This window comes from Phacochoerus africanus, chromosome 10 (assembly GCF_016906955.1).
Source record: "Phacochoerus africanus isolate WHEZ1 chromosome 10, ROS_Pafr_v1, whole genome shotgun sequence".
Classification (NCBI taxonomy): Eukaryota; Metazoa; Chordata; class Mammalia; order Artiodactyla; family Suidae; genus Phacochoerus; species Phacochoerus africanus.
Genome location: NC_062553.1, coordinates 105,274,249 through 105,287,650, shown reverse-complemented (window position 1 = coordinate 105,287,650; position 13,402 = coordinate 105,274,249). Strand labels below are relative to the sequence as shown.

The 13,402-nt window shown below is 35.2% G+C and overlaps 1 protein-coding gene across 1 annotated transcript in view; it reads left to right on the top strand.

Moving 5' to 3' along the window:
• LOC125138077 (bifunctional heparan sulfate N-deacetylase/N-sulfotransferase 3) overlaps positions 1 to 13,402 on the top strand; it is a 135,436-nt gene that overhangs the window by 39,648 nt on the left and 82,386 nt on the right. The window contains exons 2-3 of the mRNA XM_047799323.1: positions 3,305 to 3,392; positions 12,647 to 12,801. Coding sequence (XP_047655279.1) covers positions 3,305 to 3,392; positions 12,647 to 12,801 — 243 coding nt within the window. The remainder of the gene's footprint in view (positions 1 to 3,304; positions 3,393 to 12,646; positions 12,802 to 13,402) is intronic.

Genomic DNA, 13,402 nt, shown 5'->3' with positions numbered 1-13,402 from the left:
GGGGACTGTTCTGTGGTGGGTGCCCCAGGGGCTGCTCTTCTGGGAGGTGAGGCAGGGAGGGGCTGCAGCACCTGTGAGTGGGAGCCTGGCCAAGGCCTGGCTTCCAGCAGGGTCAGGCGCAAGAGCCCCTTCTTTGGACTTTGTTTTGGGGAAAGATGGTCCTGGGTCAACACCATCCTTTGCTGCTGTCCTCACTTGTGACATTCCTGGGCTCATTAGGGACGGTTTTACTTTCTTTGTACAGTAAATGCAATTCAACTCTGGCCCAAAAAAAAAGATGAAGTCAAAGAAGTTCATCCCATCAAGGCACATTTTAACTAAAATGTCAAAAATTAAAGATAGAGAATATTAAGATCCGCAAGAGAAAAACAACTTGTTATGTACAAGGGAACTCCCACAAGACCATGAGCTGACTTCTCAGCAGAAGCTTTGCTGGCCAGAAGGGAGTGGCATTATACATTCAAAATGCTGAAAGGGAAAAACATACAACAAGGAATATCAACGTATTAAGGTTATCATTCACAATTGAAAGACAGATAAATAGTTTTACAAACAAGCAAATGCTTCAAGAGTTCATCACCACTAAACTAGCCTTACGAGAAATAAGGCACTTCACTAAGTAGAAAAGAAAAAGCCATAAGTAGAAATAAGAAAATTATGAAAGGAAAAATCTCAGGTAAAAGTAAATATAGTAAATAAATACAGTAAAGGTAGTGGACTAATCACTTATAAAGCTAGTAAGAAGGTTAAAAGTAGTGGGAGTTCTCCAGTAGCCCATCGGGTTAAGGATCCAGCACTGTTACTACAGCAGCTTGGGTTGCTACTGAGGCACAGATTTGATTCCTGGCCCAAGAACTTGCATATGCCATGGGCATGGCCAAAAAAAAAAAAAAAAAAAAAAAAGGCAAAAGTAGTAAATTCATCTAGAGCTACAGTAAGTAATTAAGGGATACATAAAATAAAAAGATATAAAATATAACATCAAAAACATAAAATCCAGGGGCAAGGGAGTAAAAATGTAAGTCTATTAGAAGGTATTTGAGCTTAACAGATCATCAGCCATACATAAATATTTTTATATATAAACGTCATGTTAACCAAAAACCAAAAACCCATAATACATACACAAAAAATAAAGAGAAATGAATTCAAACGTAATACTAACAATAGTCATTAAATCACAAGAGAAGAGAGCAGGAGAAAAAGGAAAGAAAGAACTATTTAAAAAAAAAAAACCTGGAAAATAATACACAATGGCAATAAGTACATACCTATCAATGATTACTTTAAATGTAAATAGATAAATGTTCCAATCGAAAGACATAGAGTTGAATGGATTAAGACCCAAATATTTATTGCCTACAAGAGATTCATAGCTGATCTCTAACACACACAGACTATAAGTGAGGGAATGAGAAAAGATATTCTAATGCAAATGGAAATAAAACAGAAGCTGGGATAGCAATACTTAGGGGAAATAAAGTTTAAAACAAAGACTGTAAAAAGAGACAAAGAAGGGCTTACTAATGATAAAGGGATCAATTTTTTAAAAAAGATATAAAACCTGTATGTATGTATGCACATAGCAGAGGAGCACGTAAATGCAAAAAGCGAATATTAACAGACATTAAGGGAGAAATTGACAGTAGCACAATAATAGTGAACCTCCTCTAATTTACGTTTTCATTGACAAACAGACAAACAAAACCCCCCTACTAATGACAGTTAAATCTATTTTGAATCGGAGTTTTTAATTGCTATATTCTTTAAAGTATTTATCATGCTATCAGTATTTAATGGATTTTCCTTCTTCTTTTCTTTCTCATTCTTATTTAAATTCACATTCTTACATTCTTTCTCTCCTCCAGTGAAGCATAAGGTAACACTAAATAGATTTGCAAAGGATCTTAGTCAACACTTCTTTTACACATGAAGAAACTGAAGAGAAATGACTTGTCCATTTTCACAGATAAAATTGGTAGGTAGATCCTAGATTAAGGATGTAGGTCGCTTGATTCCAGATTAGATACTCTTTTTGCTATACAACACCAAAACCTTCCCTACCCCTCCATAATACAGCTCGATCCACAACAAAATCTTTTAATAGTATAACTGATATGTGGAAGCCCTGATCCTCATGTTCATGGTCTTGATCTTTTTGGGGGGAGAAACTATACATTTTATTGAGATCCCATGATTGTTTGTGTTCAACAGTCATTAGCTGCTGCCCCTCTATTACTGCTGCTACTAATATTACTACTACTAATACAGTTGTTATTGTTAGTGATAGATAATACATATTATCTCTTTGAACTTGGTCCTTCATTTGCTAAAGTGGAGATAATTATCTAACTCATAGAATTGTGATGAGGAATACAAAAGAGATAATATATACAGGAGTGCTTGATAAACTTTTTTAAAGCGGCATAAAATACCAGGCATTATTATATTTGTCAGCAAGATATTATATAGTAATATAATTATATTATATAATTATATATTAGTGAAAATTATATCTGTATCTATATATTATCTATCTCTTATTTACTTCTTTTTAAATTAAAATTTCATACAGTATTATGTTAGCTTCAGAAGTAGAGCATAGTGATTAGACATTTAAATACACTACAAAATGATCGACATCCTAAGTCTAGAAACCATCTTCCCCATACGAAGTTGTTATAGTATTACTGACCGTAGTTCTCATATCCCCTGTCAAGTACATCCCCATGACCAGAAGTTGGTACCTCTTAATCTCTCACTTATTCCACTCCTTTCCCCTGCAGCCCCACCCTTTGGCAACCACTCATTTGCTCTCTGTATCTATGTGTTTGTTTTTGTTATCTTTGGGGAATCTAAGACTTAAAGATTGAAAAGTCTTGTATTTTAAAGACCAAAGATGTATCTGAAAAGCAACAATCTGTTTCTTTTAATATATATTCTTGCATAATTTCATTTAAAAAGAGTCCTTCTTTTGACAGTTGGTGAATTATGTCCCTGAGGGGTAAAACAAGATGTATTTTATGTCCTAGACACTAGCTCCTTTGATACATGAAGAATAAACTTTTTATTTAACCTCCCTTTTCTGGCTGATACTTTCTGCTGTCTTATTGCAAGCTAAAGGATACATTTGTGTATATATTTATGTAATCTCAGAAGCATCTCTGTAGTTGCAAAGTGGTAAAGAAACTACTTTCCATCATTTAATATTCTGATGCATAAGTTTTATATTTTAAGGCTGAAGGAAGATGTCTTCTCAAGGCCATTCTCTACCTGATACATTTTTTTAAATTATGTATTTCAGGCCCTGCTTGATACTCAGAATCTCTTGCGCACGCAAATCACAAATTTTACATTCAACCTGGGATTTTCAGGGAAATTTTACCATACAGGTAAGAAAAAGGAGATTAACTGTTCTCATTAAAGCCTCTCTGATCAAGCTCTTTAAAACTGTGACCCTTTCCTCTTCACACCTTCCGATAGTACCTGTATCTCTCCCCTACTTTTTTTCCTCATATTTTTCAATTTCATTTAACCTATTATTTTTTCAACCTTTAAAAATATTAATAGTTTGAACTTTTACCCACCATATTATTATCTAAGGGCCTTTCTTTTCTTTTGAACAATAATTTACATGTATAAATGTGCATAAGTAATAAGTATAGCGCTCGATGAATTTTCACAAAATGTGCAGAGCTGTTTACCCAACATGCAGATCAAGAAAGAGAAACTACCAGAATCTCACACACCCTCTCCTTTGTACTGTCTTACAGTCACTAGCTTCTCTCACAGAAAAACACTATCCTGACCTCTAATATCGTAAATGAGTTTGCCAGGCTTTGAGATGTGTATAAAAGAAAACGTATAGTATATATACTCTTCCATATGCAGCTTGTTTGGTTTAATATTATTTTGGTTTTACAGAAATTGGTGTGTATATTTGTAATTCTCTCATCTTCATTGGTTTTAGGATTCTACTGTTTTGAATTCATCAAAATTTCTTTATTCCGTTCCTTTCCAACGTAGATGGTTGGATTTTTTCTGGACTTTTGACTGTTTTTGAATAGTTGTGTTAAGGACAATTTTGTACCTCTCCTTCAGAGGACATAAGTAGTTTTTTCTGTTGGTTATCAGTCAGGAGAAGAATTGCTTGTTGTATGGTACATTTATGATCAGCTTTAGTAGATAATGCCAGTTTTTCAAATGTTTACACCAATTTATATTTCCAACAGTTTATGAATTGTCCTGTTGTTCTACATTCTGACCAGTATTTGATATTGTCTTTTTAATTTAGGCTTTCTGGTGGGTATATAGAGATATCATATTATGGTTTAAATGCACATTTTACTGATGAGTAGTGAAACTGAGCTTCTTTTGTATATTTATTGACCATTTAGATATCCTCTATTTTGAAATACCTTGGTATTTTTTAAACTGATTGTCTGCTTTTACTTACTGATTTGTAGAAATTTTTTATATATTTCTAATGAGCCCTTTGTCAGTTATGTTTTGCAAATATTTCCTCCTAATGTGTAGGTGTCTTTTTACACTCCTACTGGAGTGTACAAAAATACTTAATTTTATTACAGTCCAATTTATCTTTTTCCTTTTTTGTATCTTTTTAAAGACATCTTCTCATGCCACAAAATCATGAAAATATGTTCCTACATTCTTAAAATGTATACATCTGAGATCCATCTGAAATTGATTTTTGTGTATGTGTGACATAGGGGTCAAATATCCTCTTTTTTCCATAAAGATATCTAACTGGTACTAAGTATTGAAAAGGTCACCCCTTTCCCAAGGTACCCTGGTGGCATCATTGTCATAAATTAGAAGTCCACATTTGTGTGGACTCTGTTTCTGGACTCTCCTGTCTATTGGATCTATTTGTGTCATCATACTAGCTTATCTATCATAACTTTATAATTGATGTTGATATCTGTTATTGTAAGTCCTTCAAGTTTGTTCATCTTCAAGATTTCCTTGGCAATTCTTTTTGCATTTTTATACAAATTTTAAAATCTTACCAATATTTACAAAGAAACTCACTAGAATTTTGATTGTGATTACATTAAATCCATTAATTAATTTGGGGAGAATTGCTACCCTAAATCTTGAGCCTTCCTACCCTTGAACATATGTAGGTCCTCTTTAACTATACTTCACAAAACTTTATTGTTTTTATATTTATTCCATGGTAGAGTGTTTTGGTGCAGTAGTAAATGGTGTCTTGTTCATTTTTTACTTGCCATTTCTCTGTTGCTAGCATGTAGAAATATAATTGATTTTATGTATAGACCTTATATTCAACCTTGCTACATTCATTTATTAATTCTATAGATTATAGATTCTTTGGGATTCTCTACCTATTCAATCATTTAATTTTTGAATAGTAGAAATTTTATTTCTTTCTGAGCTTTATGAATTTTTTTCTTTTCTTTGCCTATTGCACTAGCTTGGATCTCCAGTAAATATTAGATAAAGGTGGTGATAGTAACACTCATATCTTGTTCCCGACCTCAGGGAAAATACTTCAGTAGTTTTGTTCCTATTTTTGAGGGGAATTCTTTGAACAGACTATTTTATAGAAACTCATTTTTAGTTTAAGAAATTCTAAATTGCTAAATGTTTTATCATGAATGGATGTTGAATGCACTTTATTTTTAAATTATCAATTGTTTTTCTTCCTTCACTAAAGTGAACACTCCACAAAGACTTTCCTGCTATAACATCAGCAAGTAGAACAGAGTCTATTGAAAAAAAAAAAAATGAATTAGTCAACAAATGATTCAGTGAAAATAAAATTACTCTTATTTTAACTATTAGTATTTATATGGAACAAGGTCAGGTTGTTCAAATAAAATTTGACCATGTTGTGTTGTGAAGGAAAATCACCCTAAGTATTAAGAATAATTACTTCCTCGAACATAATAGAAATATAAGAAAACACTCCTGGGAACTCAATTTTTTGCCCAGTGCTGAAGGCTAATGAATGTCTCTAGCCAGTTGCTTTCCTTCATTGTTTTTTCTGACAGATTTGTCCTTTTTCCTTACAGGTACTTCCCACAGCTCACAGTAAGAATGTCCCCTCTCTAAGCCAGGGAAAATAGAACAGAGGAGGAAGCTAAGGCCAAGGCTTGAAGAGTTTTGTTGTCTGTATAAGGTCTGAAAGCATCCACAAAAACTTAGCTAGGGTTGCATAAAATCAGCTTTCAGTGGGAACAGATATAAAATTTAATACTATGAATCCTTTTAAAATTACGTATTGTAAAGTTTAATTGAATTACATTGTCTTGCCTTCTAAATGAGTAATTCCTTTTTCTACTAAAAATTCTATTTTATTCAGTCTTGAAGGGAAGGAGTAAAACAGCACTGTCATAATAGTAAGACTTTATTTCAGAAGAGGGTTTCCTTTTGTTTGATTCATTTTAGTTTTTGAAGGATTTGTGCACTTTGTGAGAAATAAAGAGATGAAGGAATACAAATTACAGTTCCTTTTTTGTAAGCACCACCATACTCTAGGTACTTAGCTAAGCACTTTTCATGTACCTTTTCACTGAATGCTAGGAGTTAAAGGATGTATTATCTTGTTTTCTAAATAATAACATAGAAACTTAGAGGGGGCCCAAGGTCATATAGCTAGTTAAGTGTTAAAAAATAGTCTTAACTTTAGGTCAGTCAGAGCCCAAGTCTTACATACTAGAAAAAATCAGTTTTCATCATTTAATGGGCAACCTTTGATTAAGGAAGTTGAATGGCAAAAGGTTCCTTCCCCTAATCTGTGGATTCTTTAGGACTGTATATTTTCCCAAATCACTGAGAAACAATAGTATTTGTAAATTCCAATTATAGCACAGAATTAACAACATGAAGAGTAATGTTAGATGAATGAGTAAATGCTAATTATTTCTAACTTCTAAGTTTGGTCAGTGATGGCTAAAGGTCCTAAATTTGGAGTTGTGTGATCTGGGTCAGAATTCAGCTTCTATCGCAATATTCCCAATGACTTGTGACAAATTACTTCACCCCTCCAAATATCAATTCTCTTATCTGTAAAACAGAGTTAGCAGTGGCTCTTAGCTCGGAGGGTTGTAGTGAGAATTAAATGAGATGACAGTTGAAAAACATAACACAGTCTTCATCAATGATGGTTTTTAATATAATATCAGAGTAGGAAATACTACAGAGAAAATACAAAAGAGACATAGGTTATTCGAATAGATACATAAAATAATAATTTGCATTAACTATAAGATCTGAGTGTAGTTTTGTAACAACTTAAGAAATGACACTTAAAAATTGAGGAATTTGACTTCTAGTTCTCTCTTTCTCCAGTTCTGACAAAAATTAGTAAAATAGAGGGATAAAGCAGTGTCAAGAGGCGAGGACAATCAGCTATGAACAACTATGTTTCAACTGCTTTTTACCATGATGTTTTAAGTAATAAGCAATAGATACTTGTTCTCAATATAATCAGTTCTACTGTAAAATGATTTACAAGGATTTAAAGGAAATTAGATAAGAACGACTTATGAATAAAAAAGGATAGGCATACAATTACGCCTACTGTGAATTTACATAAATCTGTCAGAGGGCAGACATTGTCTGACTCTTCCATGATTAAAATTATGAATATTTTAATAGCAGATTTCACCATGATATTCAGGAAAGGACAACACATGCCTGAACTCTTTCCAAAGAATTCTGAAATCTGTCGTATTATCCTGATAAATAAACTTTGGGAAAGGTTGACTAGAAAAATACATAAAGGGGAGATAAGAAGGATGCAGGGAAAGATAGGAGATGTAGGAGAGAAGGAATAGAGATTAAAAGTCATAGAAGGGGTGACTTTTCATAAACTAGAAATTTCAGCTTAGGCAGGGGCGGTGGAAGTCAGGAATAAACTGATTACTGGGAAACCCCAAGAGATGTCTGCCTGTTTTCAGTATGGGAAAGTAAAACTGTAACAAGTAACTGACTATAATCTCAATTAATATGGTATTCTGAGGACATACAAAATGTTCAGCAAGGGGAGAGTAGAGATGTTTAACTGCAAGGAAACCAAATGACATCATTCTTATGTATAAATATATATATATATGTATTTAAGCATAACCAGTCATATGCAGCAAATATTTCTTTTTTGTTTTGTTTTTTGTTTTTTTTGTTGTTGTTGTTGTTTTTTTAGGGTCGCACCCACGGCATATGGAAGCTCCTGGGCCAGGCATAGAACCCTCGCCACAGCAGTAAGCCAAGTCATAGCAGTGACAATGTTGGGTCCTTAACTGTTAGGCCACTAGGGAACTCCTAGTTCTTAAATTCTTAAATACAGTGTCCCCTCTGCTACATAACACTACATGAAACACCCTCCCATGCAATATTATAGTGGGAAAAAAAAAAAACCTGAAAGACACATGTAAGAGATACAAGAAGAACAGGAGCAGGAGCAGGAAATATAGGAGGAAAAAAGATAGGCATTTTAGATTACCCAGTATGTGTCAGGACTATGTAGACACTTGATATTTTTGCTGACATGAACAGTGACCTGCCCACAATGACACAACTCAAATGTGATGTAACCTACAAATAAACTAAAAATGTGTGACTCCCAAGGCTATACTTGTTAAACTGTGCTGTGGTAGCATGATTATATGACAAAGAAGAAAAAATAAGGGGAAAAAACGGATTAAAGATGCTCTTTACAGAGAGAGAAAAAGTTCCTTCATATCAGCAGAGTACTTAAGCACTTGAAAATGAAATTGAAGACTGTCCTTGTTGAAAGATTTGTTATTCCACTCATTCTATACCACTCATCCTATTCCTCCTATATAAATGAGAACATCCATGCAGCCTCATACTATGTCTTTATCTCTGGTGTCTTGCATTGCCCACCACATCATAGAATCTGATTCATTTCCCACCAATGGGTTCTGCCTTTCTTCTCTTGGAAAATTAAATGAAAGCACAGTGTAACAAGCTCTGGGCTCAGCTGGCTGTGCCAGGGGAGAAGTCCACTTCCCATTTTTAGCCTGTAGGGCCCTATTAACACCAGTCACATCAGAATTATGGCTGAAAATATGAGAGGAGGTTTTCCTACACACAAAGAGGACATCATTTGAGGAATCCGCTGTTCTAGGACCTTATTGGATTCAGTATTGTGGCTGAAATTAAAGTGTGGCCGCCTAACTTTGTGACGGTTAATATCACAAAGGACAGGCACATTACACTGCTCTCATTTCATGCTTCAGTAAAGAAATTCTGCCTGCGGAAGTACAGAAAGAGACTCCTACCCCCTCACAGAAGTTCAGAGAACTGTGTAATTTCCCACACTAAACTAAACTGCAGATTGGAGAAAATGAAAGAAAGAAAACAAGCCCAAATGTGAAAAATCAGAGGGACAACAACAAAGCTGAGTCTCAAGGAAATAGAGGTTTCTGGGTGGAAAGTCAGCTTTCAAGAACTTGAGAGAAAGGACAAGTGGGAGGGACTTGAGTGCCACCAAGGAGCATGGTGCTACTTAGATTGTTTTACAATTTTACCACTTCTCAGCTTCTTTCCATCACTTTCATACTTTCTTTTTTCTTTCCTTCAGCTTTCTCTAATTTTCCTACATTTCCTTCCCTTTTTCCCCTTTTTATGCCTTAGTTTTCACTAAATATACACTGAGTAACTTCTTCTGAGACCTAAGGAGTAATCCAGATAAATTATGGAATTATTTCATTGCACTGTTGTGTCACAACCCATGATGAAATGATCTACCACGAGAGGTCATTGCCTCATTCATATGCCCTTGACTGCATTCCTTACTTATCCCCCATTCTCTCCAAACAACAAATTACACAGAAATCCCTGAAGTTAAAAGTCCTCAAGTCCGTTGGACAGGTTGTGTGTTTCCACCTCGCAGTGATTTTTATATCAATGTCTCATGTTTTAAAACTTTTAAAAGAGTTGTGCTGCAGTGTCTGGTTGTTCTCTTTTTTTTTTTTTTTTATTTTCCCACTGTACAGCAAGGGGGTCAGGTTATCCTTACATGTATACATTACAATTACATTTTTCCCCCAGCCTTTCTTCTGTTGCAACATGAGTCTCTAGACAAAGTTCTCAATGCTATTCAGCAGGATCTCCTTGTAAATCTATTCTAAGTTGTGTCTGATAAGCCCAAGCTCCCGATCCCTCCCACTCCCTCCCCCTCCCATCAGGCAGCCAGAAGTCTCTTCTCCAAGTCCATGATTTTCTTTTCTGAGGAGATGTTCATTTGTGCTGGATATTAGATTCCAGTTATAAGTGATATCATATGGTATTTGTCTTTGTCTTTCTGGCTCATTTCACTCAGGATGAGATTTTCTAGCTCCATCCATGTTGCTGCAAATGGCATTATGTCATTCTTTTTTATGGCTGAGTAGTATTCCATTGTGTATATATACCACCTCTTCCGAATCCAATCCTCTGTCGATGGACATTTGGGTTGTTTCCATGTCCTAGCTATTGTGAATAGTGCTGCAATGAACATGCGGGTGCACATGTCTCTTTTAAGTAGAGTTTTGTCCGGATAGATGCCCAAGAGTGGGATTGCGGGGTCATATGGAAGTTCTATGTATAGATGTCTAAGGTATCTCCAAACTGTTCTCCATAGTGGCTATACCAGTTTACATTCCCACCAACAGTGCAGGAGGGTTCCCTTTTCTCCACAGCCCCTCCAGCACTTGTTATTTGTGGATTTATTAATGATGGCCATTCTGACTGGTGTGAGGTGATATCTCATGGTAGTTTTGATTTGCATTTCTCTTATAATCAGCGATGTTGAGCATTTTTTCATGTGTTTGCTGGCCATCTGTATATCTTCTTTGGAGAAATGTCTATTCAGGTCTTTTGCCCATTTTTCCATTGATTGATTAGCTTTTTTGCTGTTGGGTTGTATAAGTTGTTTATATATTCTAGAGATTAAGCCCTTGTCGGTTGCATCATTTGAAACAGTTTTCTCCCACTCTGTAAGTTGTCTTTTTGTTTTCTTTTGGGTTTCCTTTGCTGTGCAAAAGCTTTTCAGTTTGATGAGGTCCCATGGGTTTATTTTTGCTCTAATTTCGATTGCTTTGGGAGACTGACCTGAGAAAATATTCATGATGTTGATGTCAGAGAGTGTTTTGCCTATGTTTTCTTCTAGGAGTTTGATGGTGTCCTGTCGTATATTTAAGTCTTTCAGCCATTTGGAGTTTATTTTTGTGCATGGTGTGAGGGTGTGTGTTCTAGTTTCATTGCTTTGCATGCAGCTGTCCAGGTTTCCCAGCAATGCTTGCTGAATAGACTTTCTTTTTCCCATTTTATGTTCTTGCCTCCCTTGTCAAAGATTAATTGACCATAGGTGTCAGGGTTTATTTCCGGGTTCTCTATTCTGTTCCATTGGTCTGTCTGTCTGTTTTGATACCAGTACCACACTGTTTTGATGACTGTGGCTTTGTAGTATTTCTTAAAGTCTGGGAGAGTTATGCCTCCTGCTTGGTTTTTGTTTCTCAGGATTGCTTTGGCGATTCTGGGTCTTCTGTGGTTCCATATAAATGTTCGGATTGTTTGTTCTAGTTCTGTGAAAAATGTCCTGGGTAATTGGATAGGGATTGCATTGAATCTGTAGATTGCTCTGGGTAGTACAGCCATTTTTACAATATTGATTTTCCCAATCCAGGAACATGGAATATCTTTCCATTTCTTTACATCTTCTTTGATTTCTTTGATTAAAGTTTTATAGTTCTCGGCATATAGGTCCTTTACCTCCTTGGTCAGGTGTATTCCGAGGTATTTGATTTTGTGAGGTGCAATTTTAAAAGGTATCGTATTTTTGTATTCCTTTTCTAATATTTCATTGCTGGTATACAATGAAATGCAACTGACTTCTGAATGTGAATCTTATATCCTGCTACTTTGCTGAATTTATTAATCCGTTCAAGTAGTTTTGGGGTTGAGTCCTTAGGGTTTTCTATGTATAGTATCATGTCATCTGCATACAGTGACAGTTTGATCTCTTCTCTTCTTATATGGATGCCTTTTATTTCTTTTGTTTGTCTAATTGCTGTGGCTAGAACTTCCAAAACGATGTTGAAGAGCAGTGGTGAGAGTGGGCATCCCTGTCTTGCTCCCGGTTTGAGTGAGAAGGCTTTCAGTTTTTCCCCATTGAGGATTATATTTGCTGTGGGTTTCTCATAAATGGCTTTGATTATATTCAGGAATATTCCCTCTATACCCACTTTGGTGAGGGTCTTGATCATGAATGGATGTTGGACTTTGTCAAATGCTTTTTCTGCGTCTATTGAGATGATCATATGATTTTTGACTTTTTTTTTGTTAATGTGGTGTATGATGCTGATTGATTTGCGTATGTTGAACCATCCTTGTGAACCTGGGATGAACCCAACCTGGTCATGGTGTATAATTTGCCAAGTGACAGATTTTCCTTTGCTACATTTCATGTTCAAAGTCTTTTATGTATCTAAGATAGTATAAATGGTATCTTTCAAATACATATTTAGGATTACATAATTGGATGGAGGGATGGATGGATAGATGGACAGATAGATACATACAGACATATAAATAGGCAATCAGTACAACAGAAATTAACTAAATAATCTTTCCCCCTTTCACTCCATCCAAGGAACTGAAGAGGAAGATGAAGGGGATGACCGTCTTTTGGGGTCTGTTGATGAGTTCTGGTGGTTTCCACATATGTGGAGCCATATGCAGCCGCACCTCTTCCATAATGAGTCATCTTTGGTGGAGCAGATGATTCTCAACAAAAAATTTGCCTTAGTAAGTAACTCACTTTGAATATTACATTGAACTAATGTACACTGATAACAGAAATGACTAGCTTTTTATATTGAGAACATCTTAGAGGTTTTTAGCATATTGGCACTTTTAAGCAGGTTTTCCTGTGTGATCATTAGAACGAATTGGTATTTCAGCCTTTCATTATGTGACTTTTGAGTTTGTATTGGTTGTTCATCACTATTCTTAATGCTTTGAGTGGTCTAATTTAAAAGGAACTTCACAACACACTCACAAGATTCAGTTACATGACATTGCAGACAGAGCTCATAAAATATGATATCCAGAAGGAGCTCCTGCTATACTGGGAAGACAAAATATACACATAAAACAAATCTCCACACAGAAAAAACTTATGGTTAACAAAGGGGTTGTGGGAGGGATAAAGTAGGAGTTTGGGATTAGCAGATGCAAACTACTATATATAAAACAGATAAACAAGTTCCTACATATAGCACAGGGAATTGTATTCGATATCCTATGATAAAACACAATAGAAAAGAACAGGAAAAAGTTCTTCAATATATACATACTTGAATAAGTTTGCTGTACAACAGAAACTAACACAACATTGTAAATCAAC